Source organism: Protopterus annectens, chromosome 1.part0 (assembly GCF_019279795.1).
Source record: "Protopterus annectens isolate FY-2018-M chromosome 1.part0, PAN1.0, whole genome shotgun sequence".
Lineage (NCBI taxonomy): Eukaryota > Metazoa > Chordata > Ceratodontiformes > Protopteridae > Protopterus > Protopterus annectens.
The window spans coordinates 390987662-391013555 of NC_056725.1; the positions used below are offsets into that span (position 1 = coordinate 390987662).

The window sequence follows — 25894 nt, forward strand, 5'->3', positions numbered from 1 at the left end:
CAGGCTTCATTCCAGCAAAGTGGAGAACTGCTATTGTCATCTCCTTGCACAAAGGTGGTGCCACTATTGACCATGGAAACTATCACCCCATTAGCTTGACAAGTCTGATCTGTAAAACCATGGACCATATTATTATGGACCTCATAAACAAGGACATAAGCAATCTACAAGCACATGACCCCACCCAGTACAGATTCGTCAGGGGCAGATCTTGCCTGTTGAACCTGCTTGACTTCATTCAGACTGTCACAAAGGCCCTAGATGAAGGGAAAGTCATTGCATACAGCTTACCTTGACTAGGCCAAGGCCTTTGACACAATCCCCCACTCGGGCATCATCAAAAAAGCTAACACAACTTGGTGTAAATCCCTATCTCATCAGGTGGGGTGGCCAGTTGGCTCACCGACAGGACCCTCAAAGTTAAAATAGGCACCTTCACCTCTGATAGCAGACCTGTCATTAATAGAGTTCCCCAGGCTTCTGTCCTGGGACCCCTCCTGTTTGGCATCTACTTCTCAGAGGTCCAAGCAAAGACAAAAGGCCTGTGGCTGACCAAGTTTGCAGATGACTGTAAATTGGGTGCTGTCATTGACTCCCCAAATGATGTCAACGTACTGCAAGAAGGTCTCACTGCAACTAATGACTAGTGCCAAAGTCATAGCCTGAAGCTAAATGCAAAAAAAGTCTCATCATACCATTCTGCAAAAACACGACCCCTACTCATTACCACTTCAAAGGCAACCCCCTAAGCACACAACCTGTGGTGAGAGACCTGGGCACTCAGGTTGATAACAACCTCACATTAGACCATCACGTAGTGACAGTGGTCAGAAAAGCCTTTTACTTGGTTCATCTCATAAGTAAAGGGATTGTATCTGGAAAAAAGGAGGTTATTACCTCTCTATACTCCTCCCTCATTAGACCAGTAATTAAGTGTAATACCCCGTTTGGTATGTACCTATCCAAACATCTGCACCAACTGGAAAGGCCACTGAAATACCTCACAAGGAGAATCCATGGCCTCCCAACACCTGTCTTATGTGGACAGGCTCAAGTCAGCATCAATCTACTCGCTATCATACAGATTGCTCAGGGGTGATCTGTGTCTCACTTACAAGGCAATCTTGGACCCTGCCCTACTAGAGATACTCCATATCCATAAGTCTAACTCCTCACGCATTACCACTCAAAAAGCCTGAATATAATATGCGACATCAACAAAACCTGCTGGAGAGACATGTTTGTCTCCCAGAGGCTGCCAAGTCTCTGGAATAGACTTCTTATACACATCAAACAGAGCACGTCGCTGACCCTCTTCAAGCACAACCTTGATGAGTGGATGGGAAACCACAAATTTGTCCCAGGAGTTCCACCTATTTCCCTCACTGACAGGGGTGACAGGTGCTGACTGCGGTTTCTTTTTTGGAGATAAACTCTTGGCTAGGCTTGTAAGGGCCCCAGGGCCATTAGCCTAGTAACCTCCTATAATCCTATGTATATTTATACATAAACACATATACATATGTGTAATATGTATAATAAACATATATATATATATATATATATATATATATATATATATATATATATATATATATATGTGTGTGTGTGTGTGTCTGTGTGTCTGTGTGTATGTATGAGTATGTGTATCTCTATATCTATATCTATATCTTTATTTATATCTATAACTTATGTATAAAAACACCACTAGTTCATTGTGTCCCATTGTTTTCAGTGCTATTTCATGGACTTCTCATTCATGCCATTGCCATACTTTTACTCTACATCATGTTTTGTTTTGACAGGATGGTTGTCTTTAAGAATTGTGTTATGTTTTTGAGGTTAGTCACTGTTTGGTAACTAGCTGTGTTGTTGTTTAATTTAAATTCTTCTGACATTGTATAGCTCTGGAGAAGGGGTAGCAGTTGTTTTGCAAATTACTGATTGTTCTCCTTTTTCTATGGTTATGAAGACCCAAAATTAGTACATATAAACAGCATGGGGTATGGATCATGCAGCCCTATTCCACATGAGAAATATAATGGTCTTCCCCATGAAAGTATTTTTTTTTAGTTTGTGTTATGCCTTTGTTACTTCTTTTGTGGTTTCCTTGGGCTTCATCAGGTTTTATTGACTGTTGGGTTTTTAATTGTTTGGCTGCTGTAGAGATGGGGAATAACCATATTTGCATATATCTGCAGCACACACACACACACACACACACGCACGCACGCACGCACACACACACACACACACACACACACACACACACACACACACACACACACACACCATGTATATATCTCTGGTTCCCATCTGTACCGTGCAACAGAGATATCGGTTCAGGCTTTGTGGCCTTGGTTGCTGTGTATACACACCATAAAACAAAAAAACAGTTCAGACTTTCTGGCCTTGTAAGGAAGATGCCCCATAGAAAGAAGAGCTTTACCACTCGAAGTAGGTCACCAGGCTAGAACATATTTTTCCCTAACCTTCTGACAGCCTCTTCGTTTCTGAGTTTGATTTGCTACTGTTATAGAAAGTTGCCTTTGCTGTACACTACTTGGTTTACTCAAGTAACATATTCTGTAAGTTGCCATCTGTTAAAGAATTAACTTCTCTTTTTAATTTACAAATTTATCCCCTGCAAGAAATGTTTTCCTATTGTCCTATTATCACCTGCATTGTGAAGATAAACATTTCCTTCTTTATTTCAGTTCTGTTGATGAGTATTTAGAAGTACTTGAACCTTTGCTACAAACTGTGCAGCGTTACTAATGTTTTTATGCAAAGCTTATTTACTGCAGGTAGCAGTATGCCAGCAACTGTGTCAGTCGAGAAGCAGATCCTTGGATTTGGCAGCATCCATGATGTGTGCACGGTTACTGAATGTGTAACCGCAGGAGTTATTCAAACAATTCCAGTGACCTCAGAAGCTGATGCATAGCTCTGTAATGCAAAATATACTTTTTTAAATCTTACTTGGCATTCAGAGGAAACTGACTTTATGGATCTGGCTTGAATCCAAGTGAGTGTATTCACTGTACTGCTGGTAGACATATGCAGACTTGGCAGCATTTTGCTTTACGGGAGATTTTGATTTTAGAGATAATTATTTTGTTTGGCGTGCATGTCAAACTTTCTACAGCCTTAGATTGCTTAGCCAGGAACATGCTGAGTGAGGCAGAGTGACTGTAATTGCTAGTTTAATTTCTCATTTTTTAGCAATATTTGATACCCTGTACAACATTTTTTAATGAATATGCTGAAAGTCTAAGGACCTAGTTAAAATGCCACAGCATTGTCTTGCTTTTGCTGACTTTTGTTGTACTAGCTGGAAGAACTGCATTGAAGGCTGTGTAGGACCTGCATTGCTTTTGTCAAAATGAGAGAATAAAACTTCAGTAGGCCAGAAAAACAACACAAAAGAGGCCTGGCAGTTGAGAAACAACAAAGTACTAAAGAAGACAGTGCACGTGAGAAGAAGCCCATGCAGATAACATAAGCTAACTGCTTTTAAGTGGACATTTTGAATGTAGAGCCATAATTAGTGGCTCATTCTAGTTTACAAGCCACAACACTTAAGTCTATATATGTTGCATTTGTTCCTGCTCTTGTGGCACAGGTTATGACTGACAAAAAATTTGGCTAAGAGGTAAATGAACCGAAATCAGTAAGTGGTGTATCACTTTACAGCTGCGTTGCTGTTGCACTGAGAAATTTTTGATGAACACAGGACCTGCATAACAAAAATGGTTTAGTTACTGGTTTCCTTCGTTAGAGGTGATTTGCTCTTCAAACAGTATCAAATGGATGTAAAACAAATGTGCCCATGGTTCTTCTGGATTCACATTAGTACTTGAGGCCAAATTTAGGAATCTTCTTGGCAAGAAATCAAGTCCAACTTCTTTGGTCAAAGTTATTTTAATAATATATTGAAGGACTCTGAAAATGCTACAATATATTGAACCCAGTTGATTTCCTCTGACTTACTTTTCAGAAAAAAAATTAAAAGAAAATCCATATGAAGTAACAGTTGAGTCCTTCTCCAGCATGCCCAAACGTATAGACATATGCATACATCCGAAGAAATGTCTTTTCAGTAAATCAGTCATTCACACAAACAGTCCTGCACTTCTGGCTGTTGACCAAAGCAACGGTTAACTAAACACACAACACTCCTATATAAAATGTTAACTATGTTATTGGGATAGTTTGGGTGTCTTTTTCATTCTGGACCATAAGGCAAAGGCAGTAATAAAAATAATTAAGTGCAGTAGCTAATCATTTCAAAAACTGACTAGGCGAGTGATACACTTATTAAAATGTAATGTAAATAAGACAGCTCAGGATCTTCAGCAGTACAAAAATTCAGTTGTGTTGCACAGTTTTTTAAGCAAGTAATACAAACAAAATGTTACAAAAGTATATCATTTCATAATTTTCTAGGATGCACTGGTTCACACACAAATAATCAGAAAAAATTATGCATAATTAAGGCAACTAAAGTAAAGATTTATAAATGAGTAGATGTTTTCTCTTATCCACAACCAAGGCAAAGTAACTATTTCTTTAATTAGTGAGTGCAGCTGAAAGGCATGTGAAGTACTCTAGGGCCTGCCTAGCTAATGTCATTATGCTACTTTTCCGTTTTCTTTTTTTGATTGAGTTGATGACTGCATCCACTCTTATGTCTTTCTTCTCAAAGTCTCAGCCACTAAGTGCTGCTCATAGCCTTTCTGTTTTGCATTGCTGCATTTACAGTTTTAAGTGGCACTTTGAGGTCTGCTTGTATATATCAAGTATGTTTTGCTTTAAGGCTGCATTTGTCTTATGCATATAGTGTGGCAATGTGGTTGAAATGCAGTACTGCAAATGTTTAAATGTAATATGTTTCTACCTTATAACCTGGCTCATGGCAGAAAATGGTCTCCAGACCAGTCTGTGTACCTAGTTAACATTTGCCAGTACTTAAATAAATAAAAAAAAAACTGCCTTCAACAGAACTCTGTTAATCCTAAATATTCTTTATGTGGATCACGTCTACAGTAGCCTAAGCTATATCCGTTATACCCTGCCAAGGATGCAATCCTTCATTACACCTTATGTGTGCCCAAACCATTAGTCAGCTCGAGCTGAGTTAAATAAAAGACAGGTTTGGGTGCCAAGCCTTTCAAAGCTTTCTTGCTGCTAAGAGAGCAGTTATACCTTTCAAGTCACTCTGTATTTAGTGGAACATTCCAGAGCAGTTATACCTCTCAAGTCACTCCACTTTAAAAGTCAGTAGCATGTAACACCATGACCTTGTTTTATACAGGAAGTAAGATTATCTTTTGTTGGTGTTATTTTTCATTTTTGATACTGATCAGGGTTTCACTGTTTAAGGATTTATAATCATAGCACTGTCAATGCAGTTATTCATTTCCTGAGGCTACACTGTGAACTTAAAATGGCAGGGAGAGAAATATGAGGTGTGTTTGTTTGCAGTGTTCAGACACTGGAAGAGAGATTAAATGCTGCAGTGAGAAAGTGAGAAAACAGAGAAGGAGAGTTAGTGCAGTCCTGTAGCCTCATCTTCATTATTATAGATACATAAAAATCCATATGACTAGAAAACTTGAACTATTAAAGCTTTTAGCAGCTCATTATATCTGAGTTGTGTCTTATAGTTTACTTGGGTCACCTTCTGGTCTGTAACAATTCCCGTTTCTATTTTTGGCCCTGTTCTTCATCACTGAACTGAACTGCAGAACCACATGTACAAGTATGATCTCTTCATGGGAGACACCTGTATCACATGACTTAAAGCATGAAGAGCACAATGGAAGATGAATCCTCCAGTAAAAATGAGAGCTTGTGTAGATTTTCAAACCTTAAGACACGTTCTGTTTTGAGCCTTCTAATTAAAATAGATTAGAAAAGTAGTGGTTTAGAATCAAATATTGTTTTATCTATTTAAAATTCTTACATGAGACAATTTGTGCAAGACCTAGAAGGTACCTCTAACTTTTTTGTTGTTGTTGTTATGGGGAGTAAGTTATCCCCAAAATTTTGGCATGATTAAGTGGAGATCACAGGTTCATTAAGACCAACATAATAATAATAATAATAATAATAATAATAGTAATAGTAATAAATTAACCTCTTGACTACTTCCTTATTAAAGAATTCTTCATAAAGCCAAACATAATGGGGGAGAGAATGCAGAGGCTTCTATTATCCTACTCATAAACTCAATGCTTACTCTGTTGAACACTTTGTCTGCACCAAGACTCACCAACAACAGCTGTATTTTCTTACATTCTGCTTTCCTGTGGATTATCATTGTTCTATTAATGGTGTCAGTTGTTTGCCTGCCCTCCACAAAACCCCATTAATCCATATCTATCAATTTTGGCAATACATTTGCCATTCTTTTAGCTACTATAGACATAAACACTTTATAATTATGGTTTAAAATTGAAATGGGCTTATATGAAGCTGGGTCTGATAGGTATTTACCATCTTTAGGAATTACAGACATCACAGCTTTCTTCCAGGATTTTGGTGCATACCCTCCTCTTAAAATACTGTTAAACACAACCTCCAGATGTTTATCACTTTATTACCTCCTAGCTTCCAAACTTCCACAAGAATGCCATCTTTTCATGAAGACTTTCATGCAGATTGTTCAGTATCACCATTTTTATCTGATCACCTCCTATCTTAACTGTTAATTGTCGAGCCTCATCTGCCTCTAGCCTTGGTACTTAGGTCTTCCATAAATATTTCCATTTGTAATTTTTCTTGATTTCCACATTCCTTTGCTTTACACAAATTTTCATAACATTTCCAAAATATCTGTAATATTTCTACAGAGTTTCTGATTATTCGTCTTGTTATAGGCTTCAAAGTTTGAAAACAACCCTTTCTACTTTCTTTTGCCGAAGTCAGTGTGCTAAAAAAAAAAAAAAGAAAAAAAAATAATTTTTTGTGTTCTGGGGTTATCAAAAATACTTGCTTAACAACAGTTTTTATAAACTCATAAGATACTCCCTTATTTTCTTTTTAGCACTCTGCAGTTACACCTCTTCTTTTTCTGTGGAATTCCCCTTATTCTGGAATACTTTAACCTTTGTTATCCAATGTAAACAATTCCTGTTACTTCTTAACCGTATGTCTTTTTCTACCCATTTTAAACTCCACTTTAATTTTATCCCACTCACTAGCTATAACATCTGAATAAATTTCTATCTTTCCTTATAATTCTCGATTACTTTCCAATACAAATTCCTTAAATTGCTGTCTCTCTAACTGGTAGGTGGGAAGCACAAGTGTTTCATTTTTACTTCATTACCATGCATTTTTATCTTAGTTTTTATTTGTGCATGATCAGAAATAGTTATTGGATGTGTATCGAAGCTTTCAATTAAATGCACATTTTCCTTCAAGTTATAATTTCTGTTTAGTCCAGCTCAGTTATTGTACCATGGGGAATGTTATGTAAATTATCTTGTGAGTTCCTACTACTTAATTCACGTCTTCCATACCAAATATTGTCATAAATTTCATCAGAAATCTACCCTCTTTTGTTCTATTTTACCCATTCTAGGCCCCCGAGATACATCCGCACTGTTGCAAATCAAGTTCCAGTCACCACATATAAGTAATATTCCCTGCCAAAAGCTGATTATTTTTCCTCAAGTTTTATTTATCTCCATAATAGCAGTGTTAGGTGGAATATAAATACACACCTGCATAATCTTCCTCCCTTGCCAGTAGTCCCTTACTGCCACAAATCTACTGTTATCTTCCCCCTCTTCTATTGCTGTTGGAGCTCCTCTAGAAATTAGTATAATTACTCCCCTTTTAGTTTGTCCCTGCTGTTCTGCTGAATATTATTCCTGAAATTTTTTCTTTATCAAACTCATATGCTCATTTCTTCCCAAATCTGTTTCCTGTAGCATTGCTCCCTACATTTCTTAATATAATTGAATACTCTTACCTTTTTGTCTCTACCAGTGAGGCCATTTATATTCCAAAATAATATTGATAGTGTAGTCCCACCAATTATAAATGACACCTTTTTTTTAAATGTTGATTTCCAGCTTTTGTGTTACATTTAATCATTAATATCTGGCAATGTCGCTCGTCAAGTCAGGACACAGCAGATGAGACTTATTGGGTTCTGTTGAGCAGCTTTATTGTATACAAACACATCAGGACTGAGGCTTAAAACTTTAACTTAGGTAAACTTATAAACTAGCTGTTATATTCATACATGTTCACTCTCTGGCTGCACTCTCAAAATGGCACGTGCTCACTACTTATAAATGCACATTCAGCCCTTGAAATGCTTCTTAAAGACACAGCACACACACTCTGTTCTACATCCTCCCTCTTTGAGAAATATGTCATGGAATGTGAAAACAGTAGTTGACATGCAGTCAATATAAGTAATTCTTGGTCATGCAATTATATAAAACTAAATGCAGATATGTACAGTTTAGTCCAGGTCGCTGTGTATCTTATACTAGTTCTGGAATTACAACCAAATCGCGTGACATAGAAAGTAGAATCAGATTTAGCAACTGGGACTGTCTCTGCAGAATGTTCAAGTTTTCGGACATCAGGAACATCCTTAGAAATGGAAGTAGAAGACATGTTCTGGAACAGGAACTTTGTCTAGGTTGCTCTAAGATCTAGAGTCTGTATCACAGGAACAAATGCTGCAATATCGATTCTGATACAGGAAGATGTCTGCAATTTCTCCTGTACTTCACATTCTCAGATTCTACAAAGTAGGCTCTCAGTTCAGTACATATATCTGCAACTTGACCAATCCGGTTGAAATCTTTCACCATTTGTATCCCCACTGTCTCTCCTTTCAATGGATGAAGAAATCTGCTTGATTTATCATAGCTGGACTTCTGAAAAGAATGCTTCTTGAATAGTTCAGCTCTAATTGTCTTGTTGTTGTTAGCTTTAGGCCTCAACAGACTGGAACTGATAGGCAATGTTGTTCTGGTTTGCCTAGATAGAAGTCTCTGAGCAGGCGGGCCAAGTTTGTTTCTGAGATTAAGTAAAGTCAAATAGATATCGTTATTGTCACACTTTGGTCTCTCAAGTAATTGCTTTGCACTCTGCACTGCATGTTCAGCTAGACCATTCGACCGTGGATATTCTGAACTACTAGTAACATGTACAAAGCTCCGTTCTCTTGCAGATTTCTAAAACAACTGACTAGTAAATTGAGGGTTCCTTTTAGATGACCAAAAATGCAATCTATCAACTGCGTCTTGGTCGAACTTAAAACAATGAAAAAAGCAAAATAGCGAAGCGGCTTTTAAGTGAATTCTTTCCCAGGGAACGAATTTGCTTGGCCGCTTCCGTTACTTTGCCGTTTTCGGCACTGTAGTGTAATCTTGGAGTTGGTATATTTAAGTAGGGGGTGTCGGGGGTGAAACCCCCCACTTTATGTATTCTTTACATTTTTTTTTTTTTTTTGGAACAGCGATTTGTTTTTACTTGGGAAAACAAAATCTCTGTTCTGAACTTTTGAGATTGTAAGCTTTCACTTACATGGGGTCGATTTTTCATCGTTCACTTTTTTAAGTGTTCAATGATATAATATAGACCCAAAATCGAGTACCATTGTCAGAAATAACTTTGTGTGAACTACCATTAGGGTTGCCACCTTTTCAAATGGCCAAAGTGGGACTTTTGTGGAACAAACATCAGATTTTACAGGCCGACACATACCCACGGTCAGTACAAAGGGTAGAACTTAACTTTTTTGCCTAAATAAAAGCTTATTCTTGTAGCATTTTAGTTGCTTATTCTGTTTCTTATAACATTTAGGTATTTTAGATACAGAATAACTGTTTTATGCAACTATTACATAAAATATATGAAATAATTTTGTCCTAAAATCTCAGGACATTTGCTATTTTTAAAATTTTTTGTCAAGACACAACTGCCTGAAGAGGGACTGTCCCTCGCAAAGTGGGACAGGTGGTAACTCTTACCATGGACTGAGAAATGACGTTTCAACTTAGAAGTAGCAGCAGTGGACATTAGGTTAGGTAATAAATCAATCTCAAACCAGTTAGAATAAGAGTCTGCCAATACCAAATAATGCTGATTGTTCCATATATATAAGTGGCCACTGTTGATCAAGGTAGTTCAGAAACTTGACTTAGATGAAGTGGTTCTTTTTGCAAATGCAGTTTAATATTATTACATACCGAACAAGATGAAAGTACTTTATCAATGTCTTTTGCTAGAGAAGGCCAAAATACTAGCCCTGTCACCCTTGTTATGGTAGATTCAGAGCCTGAGGGACCACAGTGCAAAATCTGGACATATTCATGTTGTAAGGAAGTAGGAACAACAATTCTAGGACCTTTGAAAATAATGCCATCTTCCATCAACATCTCTTCTCATCTCTGTAAGGAAAATAAGTTTGCACTTCAGGTAGTATACTAGATTGCTTTGATGGCCATTCAACATTGATGTAGTGGTTGAGCTTTTACAAAATTCGATCAGTCTTTGTATAATCTCACAGCTCATCAAGTCTCATGGTAGAAAAATTATGCACTTCTATTATGTCAAAGTCAAAATTCTCTTCATGAAGCTGTTCTGTTGTATTTCTGGGCAATCTGGATAAGGTATCCACCAGATAAAGAAGTTTGCCTTTTGTAGAGATCATTTTGAAGTTATACTTTTGCAATTTGACCAGCATTCCTTGTAATCCTGCTGGAGCGGAATACATATGTTTCTTTAAAATAGTGACTAGAGGTTTCAGTCTTAATCTGAATAACTCGACCATAAATATAATCATGAAACTTGGAACACGGAAACACTATTGACAAAAGTTCTTTCTCAATTTGAGCATACTGCATCTCAGTTTGAGTAAGAGTTCATGATGCATAGGCTACTGGTCTGCCCTCCTGAAGAATGACTGTGCCACGGCCAAATTTTGAAGCATCACAGGAAAGGGTTACTGGTTTATTAACATCATAGTATCCTAATCTAGGTGAAGTGGCAGTTTTCAGCTTAAGGTCTTCAGATGCTTTCTAGTGCTGTTCTAACCAAGATCATGTAACATTTCTACATGTCACCTCTCTCAAAGGTGCTTTCAACTAATTGAAATATGGAATAAACTTGCCTAAATAGGTGACCATACCAAGAAAACGTTGTAGAGCTTGAGGCATTATCTGGTGCTGGCATCTCGAGAATGGCTGCTTGTTGCAAGCCAGTACTAGTAAATAAGTGACCTATATATGTAACTTCTGGTAGTCTGAATCTGCACTTCAGAGGATTGAGCTTTTAAGTTCACATCACGTGCACTGTCTAGAACTCTCTTAAGGTTTCTGATATGCTCTGCTTCACCATTGCTTCTGACCAATAAATGATCTACTACTATGGCACAGGGATAGCCTGAAAAAATTTACTCCATTGCACAACGTGCAGAATTTATTCCAAATGGCATCCTTAGGAAAAGTAGTCACTAATGAGGATCTGCAGTCAAGCATCACTTGCCAAAACAAACTCTTTGCATCTAAGACAGAAAAAAACAGTGGCATTCAGTATTAGGGCTGCAACCTTTTCAACTATACATATTGGATGATGCAGTCTCTTCAATGCTTTGTTCAAATCTCTTGGATCAATACATATTCTGATTTCATCTGAGCCTTTTTTGTGAGCTGCTACCATGGACGACACCCATTCAGTTAGTTCTGTAACTAGCTAGACAATTTACACATTGTTGCACCATTTTATCTAACTGAGCTTTGACTCTATCCTGCATGGCTGTCAGAACTTTTCTTGCTGGTCTGACCTCTGGGTCTAATTTCAAGGAATACACAACTGGAAGTTTGCCCAACTTGTCTTCAAAAACATCAGCATACTCTGAGAAACTGGCTTTGGTGAAATTAGAACTAGGATATGTGCTTATCTGATTAACTTTTTTGGTAAAAGAAAGCAGGTTCATTCTCAAACTTCTCTGAGACCCAATAATGACTGCACTGGTCTTCGAACCACATAGAATAACAAGTTGTAACAGTTCTTGGTTAAATAACATGAAAGTACTACTGAGCCTTCAGTTTGAATTACTTCACCTCCATAAGCAACAAGTTTCGCACAATATTGGGGTGCTCATTAGCTCTCACTTTAGCACAAGTATCTGCTGACATAAGATTACACTTTGAACCAGTGTCTACTTTGAGCTCGGTGGATTTACCATTGATCCATACAATATAAAACAGTTAATTTCTTGTTAACAAATTCAATGCATCAACCTTTTCACCAGCTACTGATACACCATATACATAGAAACTAGACAGCTGCAATTCTACTTGATCAGTTTGCTTTCTTGAGTGACCCTCTTTATAACTGTGTGAGGTTTACTTGATTTGCAAAGCTTTTGAAAATTATTCCATTTTCTACATGTGTGGCATTGCTGACCAAATGCTAAGCATTTCTCTCTGTTAGACTCATGATTGGCACCACAATTATGACAGTTCACAATAATGTTGGACTTGGGTTTTGCTAAGCAACGGTTGTACTGCACTGAGCATGCACCTTTCTTAGAACTTGCTGGAACACTACGTGGTTCCCCTGGCAAATCAGCAGGGTCTGTAGCTGCCATGTGCTTAGGCCTACTTTTGTTTGCCATGTGTTGCATACTGTTTACATTTACTCTAGAACTTGTTGAAACCATACTTTTATCACTTGCAAGCATACTTGTGTGCCTTTATGTAACTTTATGGATTTGACAAATCTCTATAGCTTTGCTCAATGTTAAATCACTGTCAGGAAGCAAAATCTTTCTCACTGCAGCACTATTAATACCACACACAAGCCTGTCCTTTATCAACTCATCTTTTAGGTCACCAAACCGACACATTTTAGCTTTGTTTTCAGGTCAGTTATATAAGCTGCAAATCTTTTCCCTTGTTTCTGATCTCTTGTGTAAAACAAGTGCCTCTGTAATGGAATATTTGTCTAGGGGTTACACATCTCTCTGAATTTATGCTTCAGACACTTGGGATCTTCCCTTGATTCAGCCTGTGCAACAATATGACTGTTTAGACCTTCCCCTTCATATACTGCTGGTGCGTACACAAATGAACGCTCTGTCTCTCTCTCTCTCTCTGTCTTTCTCTATGGCCTCAGACCCAGCTAGGTTTAGCAAAATGAATTTTGCAGTGTGTACATCTTTGTCTGAATAAACTGTATAAAAATATTTTACTCTTGCTCAAATATTCTCCAATTCTGTGCAATATTTTGATCAAATACAAATGGTGAGGGCTTTCGAAATCCATCTGCAATATTAACCCATACCAGTGAAGGGTTTTGCAAATATGCACGAACATACATATATACCAGAAATCTATACCAGTACTTGTAACCATGCCCAATAGCACAATAAGCCACTGAATAACTGAACTTTTTTTGAAGTAAGTCTCCCCGGGCACTGCAACACTCTTGAAATCACCAAACTGTAAGAAATCACTCCTTATCAGTGTAAGAAACATTTCAACTAACTGCACCATGTGATTGAGCTGGGCAGGAGAAGGTCAGAGTAAGAAACATTCCGAAGTAATTGCATTTTACAAATAAACAGTACAAAGCATACTGAAACTTCCCCAAAATGGCGGTATTTCACTAAGTAACTCTTTACAGTGCAAGACACACTCTGTAATGGCGGCACTTTGTGAATAGACACACCCAGCACAATAAACTTTTCAAAATGGCTGTACTTTGACTGTACTTCATGAAATAGTTGCACTTTGCACACTAACAGACTCTTTGGAATAAATGCACAGTAATAAGCACACACTGTAATCACTTTTACACACTTTGAGATGCTTCGACTAACTTTAATTTTGGTATTCAGGGCTTTAGTTAATGTGAACTAGAAACGTACGCCAAAACACAGCACTTTGCCCAAACATGCAGTTGCCTTGCTTTATTTATTCTTAATGTGCTCGATTTGCCCTTATTATATTCGTTTTGCTCATTTAATCTCTTTTCTTGCCTGTTGTACTTTTCTTGTACCCGTTTTACTCTAAACATGCCCGTTTTGCTTTACACATACTTGTTTTGCAACTCTGACATAATTTCTGACCCTTTATGGGCTTTTCTGTTAATTGTTTTATCAAATAACTTAATCTTAAACATTTTGCTTAATCAGTAAACCTTTTGTGCCTTTCACTTGTTTAATAATGCAGTTTGTGCCCTTGTAATGCTCTGTTTTATCTTTTTTGTAAAATAAACTGTTTGTGCAATTTTTTGTTACTTTTGTTGCTTTTCTGGCTCCTTTTTCTGCTTGTTTCTTTTAGTTTACCTTCACTGTTATCTCTGCATCTTGTGGCTCTGAATATCAGTCTCTGGATCCCTCTTCTAACTACATGTCGCTCATCTAGTCAGGACACAATAGACGAGACTTTGTGGGTTCTGTTCAAGCAGCTTTATTATGTACAAACACATCACGATTAAGGCTTAATAGTTTAACTTGGATAAACTTATAAACAAACTAGCTATTACATTCATACATGTTCACTCTCTGGCTGCACTGTCAAAATGGCACTGAGTATAGCACGTGCTCGCTATTTATATATGCACGTTCAGTCCTTGAAACATTTTTTAAAGAGATAGCATACACACACTGTTCTACAGGCAGGCTAATCTTTTATACAGTTGTTTCTTGTAATTTGTATTAGAACCTATGTTAGATTTTTCATGATTTTTTGTTTTAATGAAAACCGTCAAGAAACACATCCCCAGAACATATTAATTTAAAACAAACACACAAAACTGTGTACATCTTCACATATTGAGGTTTAACCATCCTCATGTGAACAATTGTCCAAAATCGATAAGATGCACTCAACGGCATTATGTACCCTAAAATAAAGGCTGCCCATACTAAACCATGTTACAGCTTGTGCTCTTTCATGCACTAATTGCTGTTTGTTCTTTTCTTATCTCTATTCCCCTCCTACATGTGAAAAACAGCATATATGCCTTCAGAAAACATTATCTTTTAGCCTTAAGAAAAAGTACACTGGCTATCTTTAAATAAAACTAAATTATACTTTGTTCTAGCAAATACATTGAAGTTTTTAGGTACCAGGAAGGCTGCTATCCCTTATTCTTATTCACAGTAATTTCAAACTGTATTTTTTCCTGAGCTGCTTGCCCTTGTACCTTTTAATTTTAAATTTTCATCAGCAAACTATGCCCAGACCTCTCAGTTTATCACCTGCATCTCTAGTTGGCTTCTTTCTATGCAAACATAAGAACAGAAAGTATTACCACACGCAGATGCAGAGTTGTCAATTCACACTGAACATTTGTTTCTTAAAGGAAAACTTCTCATTGCATTCACAATTTTTTTCTTATTTTTAAAAATCAGAAGCTTACACACACACACACACACACACACACACACACACACACACACACACAAACTTATTTTTAGATTAAGTTAATGGCATTAATCCAGACATTCATCTATGTAAAAGTTAGAGAAAACACAGAGATACAAGGTGTAAAAACAAACATATCCTCCATGGACCAACTCAAAGCCCTGTCACTATACTCAGTATCCCACATATCGCTAAGAGGTGACTTGTGTTTGGCATGCAAGGCATTCTCCAACCCAGTACTGATGGATTTGCTGTACATCAGCTAGTCAAATGGCATCAGAAATGCTCAGCTTAGAGATCTTCTGCAACATCAACAGAATGATTTTGAATGGACAGGTATATTTTACAGGGGATACTGCCGCTGTAGAACAGACCCCCCCCAGCCACATAAAACAAAGTTGGTCCCTGTCCATTTTCAGCTGAAACCTAGATCTATTTACATAAAAAAGAAAATGTATCCCAGGACTGCCCTTGTACAACGAATGGACACAAGCAGGCCCTAAATGTTTTATCTCATGCATGGGTCCCCCTCACGTTATCTATGGTATGATGCCATTTATTCTTATTAGGGGAAAGTATCGACTATGGGTTGAGTAAGGCCAAAGGAGCTAGGTTATTTCAAGCACAAAAAGGAAAATTGGCTAGGCTTAAAATGGCCTGGCCAGCAAGTGCAGATAGCCTAGTACTTACCCAAGAACCTATAAAACATGTCAACTCTACATTTATTGTAATCATTGCATTTTACATCCCATTCCTCCACCCCAGTATCCCCAGATTACAGCATATTAACTTAAACATGATTTTGTCCAGCCCGTTTTTTTTTACACTGGAATGAGTACATTTCTTAAAACTAAAAAAGTATTTGTTTATGTTAGTATTTTTATCACAATAAACAGTCACTGAAAGTACTCACATTCACCCCCTCATTTTAGAAACTCCTGACTACATACAACACAAAGCTGCTGTACTGTAACACGCAATTTATATCATGAGATGTTTTGTAAAACTACTGTTAAGAACAAAAATTACAGTTACTTTTATTTCTTTTTAGTGTCCTTCCAAACATTAATAACATGAAACAGACTATATGTTTTTCAGTTCGCCCACGAGTTAAACAGAGTCAACAAACGTCCAGTCCTTCTCAGCCACTTTTTCTTGTAAAGCCATATTTCACATATGTGATTGATGCTTTTATAATCTCACATTTATTCACCTGTACCTCTCAGCACCAAACTCTGGTTCAAGTCCAATGTAGTCCCAATTCTTCTTGTCAACTCATGTACTGTTTTATGGGTCTCAAGCATTTTCCTTTGAAATATTGTAAAATATTTCCCTGGCAGGGTCTCTCTATGAACTTGGTATCAGAAGAACGAGAAGCAGAGACCCCTTCTGTTTGATGTCTTTTTTTGGGAAAAAAATTTTGTATTCCTGCTTAGCTGGTTCTACATCAAAAAATGGCTTTGATGCTCCAATATAAAATATTCTCAAGACAGCTAGGTACAGCAGCTTGAATCTCAAATCTGCTTTTTGACATTCCATGATTGTTGGGATGAATTTGTTTCTCTTCTACCTTGTGCACAGAGGGTAATCAATACCCACAAATACAGTACTGTCTCCAAGCTTTAATACTGTACCCTTCTGTCACAGGTTTGTCAGGATCAACTCTTTCTGTTATGATTACATCTTTACTACTACAGGCCATGGCTGCTTTCTCATGGCCCGGTAGATTTGGAGCAAATACTTGATGTGTCCTTTAAGTTAGCAAATCCTTCTGTGGAATACCAGTCCAGCTACTTATTTGAGCTTTTATAAATTAATACAGTCTGTTTCTTCCTGTTTCTCTAGTACAGCAGAAAATCTGTGCTTGCTTTGTTCTCTAACTCTACCATTTTTTGAAACAGCTCTTCTTGAGAAGTCTCATAAGCAGCCAGTCTTTTCTTTACTTCAGCCTTTGGTTTTTGCAGTTTTATCATTTCCACCCTTGTGTTATTTGAATCAATGTACTCCTCCAGTGTTTTGTTTATTTCAGTTAACTCAGAATACATTTGATTTATTTTTTCTTCTAAATTACTAGAAGCCCTCTGATGCACCAAAGCTGGAGCTTGAACTGATTTTTACTGACTAGCTGCAGGAATTCTGCCCAGTGTTTTCCCTCCATCTTTTCTAGTTGATTTGCTTTCAAATTCTGTAAGTTTCTTCTTTGCTGGCATCCAGGCAGTATACTTAACTAGCCAGTAACTGAATTTTACTAAAGCTGGCAAAATTACTGGCCATTGTCTACTTTTCTGTTTTCACACTGTCAGAGCTGAAATTAAGCTGTTGATCAATGTGCAGCCATTTTGGAAGTTCATGTCACTTGGCTGTTTTGTGTTGTATGCCAGTGTGCATGTGAAATAGTACATTGTTGTATGGATATATTTTTCTGCAGTAGCTATGTAGATTTATATATATGTATCACATTGACCTTAATTTTAAAGGTCATGCCCCCCCAAAATGCAGATTTATCCATGGTGCCTCCCTCCCACGGGTGGGGGGGGGGGGGCAGATTGGTGGCAAATTTACTCGTGCAGATTTTTTATGATTTCAGTCCTCCTTCTGTGATTCTGATTGTTCTTTTACAATAGCTTGTAAAGCTTTCCAAGAGAGTTTTTCACTACATCGAAATGTTTAAAAGTAAATAAGTATGAAGAAGAACATTCATAATACAGTATATAATAAACTTTAAATTATTACTCTTCACTCAGATGTCCTTTACACCATCATTTTCCAAGGCATTCATCTCAATATGTTTTTTTCTCGTATCTTGATATTTGATGATAAAAGTTCCATTTCTTTTATCTTTTTCATAACTGCTTGCTATCTTCTTGCTCTGGTGGTTCATTTCTTTTCTACTTTCTGGTGATTGCTTTTTTCACAACTAGAAATAATTCCAAGAAAGCCCTTGCTACTTTTACTATTCACTCTCTTTTATCTAACCTAATCATCCAGGAAGATGCTGTGGTGTTCACTTTTTCAGACCATAAGACATTTCTTAAGTTAATGTATTTTCCATTAAATTGCTCTAATTTAGGATATGTTCAAAAGATCTGCATAAAACCCAATACTAAATAAGTCTCACATATTCAACAGATGAGAGTGACAAACTAGGAAAACTGTTGAAAAATGAGTATTAACTTGAAAAACAAACTGCTGGCGCTTCTTGTCCACCAAGGAAAGCACTTTTAATATAAAAACCTTCAACAGTAAAAACAACAATAATGATAAAGTTAGCACTTTTGTCATACTCTTGTAAGTAAGACTTCTTCAGACAACATAAGAAATTAATTAGTAATCTTATATACCTAAGTAGATGTCACATGGTATTGGGATACATTTTTAAAAGGTATACTAGCCCTGTTAAAGTACGAAAAATCATACTGAAACTATCAGGATAAAAGGAAATGGTCAAAAAGTAATATGATATAACATACATGAAAAATAATAAAATAATTCATGAGAAGAAACATTTAAAACCACATATATCAACAAAACAAGTTACGTATATGATCCATTCTGTCTGAATATTTTGTATTATTGAACTATTGCAATTACTGGTGAAGTTAAAACACTGAATTACTGTGAGTACTTATTACAATTAAGCAAACCTTCATCTCTGGATGCTCTTTAATTTTAATAAGCAAGCTAATGAAATAGTGTCGTTCAAACCTGGTGGGTTATAGGCATTTAGTCTAATTTGCCACATGAGTTCACTAAGTTCTAAAAATAGACTCATTTGGCCCCCTCTACGGTTATGGTGCATTTGGTCTATTGCCTTAAATGTGAAACTGTGGTCAGAATATTCATGTATATGCTTAGCTAAAGTATTTTCCATTTTCACTTTCCTGATGTTGTACATGTATTCATATATTCTGTCCTTTAATTTACGATCCATCTTGCCTATATAAAAGCAAGGACAGGATCTACAGCTTGCCAGGTACACCACCCCCTTGGATAGACAATTAAATCTGCCCTTGATGTTAAACTTTCTCCACCTAATAGTGAAGGTACCCCCTACTCCTATGAATTTACAATAGGCACAATGTTCACACTTGTACATACCTGTAGTTCTAACTGAATTGTTAGGATTGTTCTCCCATAAATTTTTAAGGTTAGGTCTCCTTCTGTAAGTAATCCTAGAGAATGGTTCTATAATGGACATCAAGTCCTTGTCCGATCTCAACAAATCACAATTTTTACAAAGTATTTGTCTTATAATGGGAACATCCAAACAAAAAGTTGTGATGAATGTCAATTTAGGTATACTGTCCCTGGTTATATTTTCTTCCATTTGTACATCACTCCTGTCCAAAACTGAGGTTAAAATGGGTTTATATACACCAGTGGCTCTTTTATGTTGAACCTCAAAAGTTATTTCATCAAGTAAATACACTGGATACCCCCTTTTTAAAAACATGTTATATAATACTTGACATTCCTGTTTGAATTCTATTTCTTCCGAAACCATTTGTGCTGCTCTCACCAGTTGCCCCTTTACTGTTGATCTTTTTTGGCGTAAAGGGTGACAACTGGTGAAGTGCAGAAACAAATTCGAATATGTTGGTTTCCTGTGCATTCGTGCCTTAAAAGTTGTATAATACTCATTTCTGTATAATTCAATATCTAAATAGTTTATGCTGTCCAAGCCAGAACTATAAGTGAATTTCAAAGAACTAGTAGTCTCATTTAAGTAAGAGGCAAATTTCGAGATATCATCCATGCAACCATTGAACATAATAAACACATCATCAAGGAAGCGCATGTAATAATTAATGTTTTTTCTGACTGGATTATTACTGAAAATGTGACTGAGTTCCCATTGTGCCATCACCAAATTTGCGAAACTTGCACCACAAGGGGAACCACTAGCCACCCCTGTTTTCTGTAAAAAATATCTCCCATTGAACATAAAGTAGTTGATGATGAATATTACATCCAATAATTCCTGCAGGAGATAAATTTCACTTTCAGTGGCCCCTTTTGTACGAATCAAACTAGTCACCCATTCTATGCCGGTATTATCGTATATAGATCTTTTATATCTATTGTTAATAAGATGGTATTGTCTCCATGTGTCAAGTCACGAATATTTTTCAAGAATGACCATGAATCCTTACAGATGTGTTCTATCTTTTCCACATATTTCTTCAATTTCATATCCACAAATTTAGCTATGGGATAAGTTATGGAGTTCCTACCATTAACTGTGGGTCGAAGTGGTGGATTTGACAAATCCTTATGGATTTTCAGTATCCCAAAAATCACCGGGTTAAGGGGGGGCTAAGCATGACATGTAATTATATACACCCATAGAGATACATGACTCTGTAAATAAATCATTCAGTAACACTTTGATTTTTTGGTGTGCCCGATTCATCTCATTAAGAGAAGCCACATTGTAATGGTGCACCCCCCCACTTATATATTCTAACTCCAAGGTCGCACTAAACACACAAACACACAAAAAACACCACTGCACACACTCACACACACTAAAACTCTACTCAGTATCCTCAAACACACAACACTTACCTGAAACCCCAGATAAATCCCCAAAGTGCACCACACCTAATGAACGCGACACCATGATAGTGACGGATTCAACATTTGTGGGTTCGACACTTCCGCATTCAGCATAGTGTAGTTTCGAGTAACTGCACTTTCCACTATTCGGTTTCAACGTACTGAAATTCAACATTTCAGTACTTCGAGATTGTCTAGTGTATCCGTTAAAATAGATGCTGCATTTTTTAACTTCTGTCACATTATCTGACAAATCTGCTAAGGACATTTCTTGCTTCAGAAACTGTATACAACATACATAACACATACTAGAAAGACAACAACATTGAATATTGTAACAGACAAAAGAACTGGAAACTGGATCTTTAGAAAAGGGTAGGAGCAAATTAGAAAGAAAAAAATGGAATTTGTAGGAACAATGCATGCAGAATAATGTTTTGGAGAAGGAGTGAGGTTTAAGGGAAGGCAGGAATTGATCAATTTATGTAATGCTGGATTGATGAGATACTTAATATTTGTAACTATGAACATATTAACATGGTTTGTTTTCTTTTATATAAACATTTGATTGCCTATGTCTTAAGTGAGAAAAAGGTAAAAGACAAAAAGAAATGCTAGTGATGATTAATGTATTGGTTGAGTGAATAGACAAGGGGGAGGCACAAAGAATAGGTAACAGTATGTGGACTAAATGATGAAAGGGGATGGGGGTGGGTGAGGGTGAGGCATTTGAATGTACTGATCATGGGAAATGTTAAACATTTTAAAAGAATGTGAGGTAGGAGAAAAAGTGAGGATAGTGAGGACAATTTATGAATATTCTTCTGTGTCTTTCATAGTGAATGGATGGGTAGGGAAAAAGGTAAAATAGGGAAGATAGGCAAAATAAGGCTGTCCATTCAGCATGTGACTGTTCGTAATTGTAATGAATGCAGTTATACAGACATGTAGATCAAGGGTAGAGCATGGTAGATGAGGCGTTATGGAAGGGATATGGTTAGCATTAATGTTAACCTATGCAGATGATTTAATCTTAGTAGCATAGAACACATTTTAAATGTAAGAGTTAATTTACAGAACAGAACAAATTTTAGGTACAGTAGGATTAGATTTAAAGAAGACAGATCGGAAGGGGGGTTGGAGATATGGTAAGAATGTCAGAAATTTATTTTACCAGAACTGAAATTAATGTTTTAGTTGTTAAGTTTTAAGGGAACAAGTAGTAACAGAACAATGGAGAGAATGTCCTAAAAATACAAAAGTTGACAGATTGGTGGAGGGTGCTTCAGTTGTTTCTAAGAAAAAGGATATTTACCTTAAACACACACACACACACACACATATATATATATATATATATATATGAAATTAACATATTTGTGTGGTGTATACATGTTTCCAAGCTGTATGGAAACTGAATTATTGGGTATCTTTTTTGGTTTTCTGTGGGGAACAAGGTCCAATTCAGTAAAAAGAAGGGTAGTTTAGAATGTAAAGGAATGGAGAGGAAAAGAATTTAGTATATCCAGTTTTCTTAGTGATAATGCATTTATTTGGGGTGTGAAAAGTGATAATACTAGGATTTTTTTTATTTTAAAAATATAAAAGTATGTGGTTGGGTGGGTTAAGAGAAGGAAAAGAGAAACAACATTTTTGGAAGAGAAGAAATATGAATGTAAAATAAAGATGTGGAGAACTGACATAAATGAAGCAGAGATAGAAAGGAAAGAATGGTATAAAAATAACGAAGCAAATTATTACATTTATCCTTGGGTGAAAATGGGGGGGAGGGGTGAATACAAAAAAGCAATAAGGAAAAGGCATGAATAATTTGAAGCAAGTGACTTTCTGTGGCATTTGTTATTGAACAAACTGCCAAGGAAAAGTAACATGACATAAAAAATGACAAAACAAAGAATGCGTAATAGGTGTAATACCAAAGAAATACTGCAGCATTGTTTTTTGGGTTGTAAGATAAATGAAGATTTTTGGACATTATTCCAAGATGTTTATGTCTGAAAAAATATTCAAAAACATCAATATGGATTTGCTCTTGTATGGGAAATGTTGGGAGTGAAAAATAAATTGGGAAATGGGATAAAATTCTATTCATTGCTGTTTGGTGTTTATGGAAAAGGCAATGCGAAGAATTTCTGTACAATAAAATAAAAGATGAGGAAGTAATATAGGATATAAAGAAATGGTTGTGATGGTAAGGATGGGGGAGATGATATCGGTTTTACTAGCATTTAGGAAGAGAAATATGTAAAGTGCTTCATTGTGATGTATAAAGTATGGTAAAGGAGAAATATAAGGAATGTGTAACTAATGAAAGAAAGATGGAAAAGTGTTTATTTAATAAAGCAACCCATACTCTTTCCATAGGATCTTTTACATCCACCTGAGTGATCACCAGCTCAAGCACACTGCACCTTGGTTTAACTTCTCATCTGAATGGCCTTTTACTCAGGAGTGCAGCAGTCCTTTAATGCTGCACTGCAGTGCCAGCAGTTTGAAAATTAATCCGCCAGTCACCTGGACCGGGAATAAAACCCACAGTCTTCTGATCTTCTAGCATCAAAGGAAAGTGCATTACCTGTTGAGCTAATGACACTATGAATTAGTAAGTGTAAACAATTTGATATCCCTACATTGTGTTTTGCAAATATAAGTGGAGTGCTGTAAAACACAGACTGACAAAGAGAAAATTTTTCCAAAGAGTAGTTGGAGAAACATTTGAAGAACAGGGATGAATTGTACTGCAGCACTACATAAATAAACTGGTAAATGCTTTCATTTCTGTTCAGTGAAGCATTGTTTCTCTCTCCATAGTTGCAGTTAAGGACAGTATAGTGCACTGCAACTGTCTTACCAGCTTTATCATGTGTTAATCACATATGAATGTGGACTGCTAGAAATGCCTGATAACTTAGACAGCTACATTTACTATGAGCTTTTCTCCCCGGGCCTCTACTAAAAATGGACATATATCCAGTTAGACTAGCCCGGTCAACAAATGTAAAATAAAAAATAAAATAATGAAATGCTTTCAGCAGGTAACAACACAAACCAGAGTAGTTTTTTGAAAAGGAAACACACACATACTGATTCTGGTGACATTATAAGAAACCCAAGACTCACAGCAATGTTATTATAAGTAAATGTAGAAACAAATGATCTCATTTATTAATGTAATCTTTGTAATATTATGAGGGAGGCAAATAGTTAGTAGAAGGATATAAGAGAGCGATGCAAATTTTAAGAAGCAGTGACATTTGTTACTGTAAGTAAGTGAAGGAAGAGGGAATGGGCTACGCGTGCCGCTAGATCACACTGAGTGAGAGGAGAAATCTATACATAAGGTTGGAAATGGGTTGCGGTCATGAGAGAGAACACAACGGTAAAGAGGATGAAAGCAGGGATTTGGAATTGTTCTTGTGTTTTTAGAAAAGACGTTGAGTGGATAGACAAGTAGAAAATTATTGCAAGAAAACTGTGGAAAGGATAAGAAGTAAAGGCATCATCCACTTGCACCTTCCCGTTTTACTGTCACTCACCCTCAAATATTCCTTCCTCTGTATGTGCCTACCAACCTTTTCTTTTAACAAATGTACTCCTCCATTTCCTACCTCCCCCTATTGTAGTCACTATTGCTTTTGTTCTTCTGGTTACCCTTTTGTAATCTACCAGTTTATCTTTTGTGTTGCATAATAATGTTACCTTTCTTTTTCTGTATCACCTCAACAATTTCACCCTTTCCCTCAGTTACCTTTGTGCCTTTCACTTTTATCATTTCTTGTGTAGACTCTAGACTGTTTTTTCTGGGCAGTATTAATGCTTGCTCAATTTAAGGCAGTTTATTACAGTAACCTGTCCTTACGTAATGATATTGTTCCTGAATATGTTTTATTGACTTGCTTCAGCACTACTTGGATTTCCTAGTTATATGCATAATAATGCTTAGTCTTTCACCTAAATGATAGTTCTCTTTAATTATCTGAATTTAATGTGATTTTTTTTTTATTTAATCAGTACTCGAATATAATTAGATTTTCCCACTTTTGAGTTAGTGAACCCTTAATGTATAACTAGTGTCTTGCTGTAACAGTTTATTATTACCTGGCTGTGAGTATATCTTAATGATGTTTATCATTTGCATCATTTTTCTTACTGACATTTTTCTCCAGGTCTCTTCTTATACAGACCCCCTACATCTAGGCCACGCAAGTTACTCAAATGAATAAATATATAGTGCATGATAGCATCCCTTTCAGTAATTTTTCCTTGGTTGTATTCTCTGTCACAGAACTTATTCAAGGACTGCAAGTATTTTCCAACCAATTGTATATCATATAGCAAAAATGCCACACAGTACTGTTTTACTTTACTTCCCTTCCCTGAAAAAAAATGTACAAAAATGCCTTGCAGTACAGTGATTGCTTTGGCAGCAGAAAGAGTGTGGGCGAACATGTTATTATGGTGTCTCTGTAGCAAGTTAAGATATCAGTGAAAATGGCTTTTTATGTTTCATTTCCTTTCAGAAAGCAATGTCTAGCATTATTGGTAATGCCAGCTGGCACGTGATCAGACATAGCTCTTATCTTATGCTGGCTTTGCTAAAATTTGTATTCAGTATCAGACGTTTTATTAAAACTAACAAGAAGCTGTGTAGTTTTCTGTTATTGGCATCCTCCCTGACATTTTCCTTTGTGTCCGTAGGTGTGTATCAAATCAGTAGGCAGATCAAAGCTCATGACGGTAGCGTTTTCACATTGTGTCAACTACGGAACGGAATGATGCTGACTGGTGGTGGGAAAGACAGGAAAATAATCCTCTGGGATCATAAACACAACCCTGAGAAAGAAACTGAGGTAAGACGTAATTGTAGCAGAGGATACTGTGAAATTTCAACAAGTTTA

General features: G+C 36.6%; 1 protein-coding gene across 4 annotated transcripts in view; it reads left to right on the top strand.

Moving 5' to 3' along the window:
- Positions 1-25894, top strand: part of EML4 (EMAP like 4) — a 1975061-nt gene that overhangs the window by 1699025 nt on the left and 250142 nt on the right. For all 4 annotated transcript variants that reach the window (XM_044060268.1, XM_044060269.1, XM_044060261.1 and 1 more), the window contains one exon: positions 25695-25846. In XM_044060268.1, the coding sequence (XP_043916203.1) occupies positions 25695-25846 (152 nt within the window). The remainder of the gene's footprint in view (positions 1-25694; positions 25847-25894) is intronic.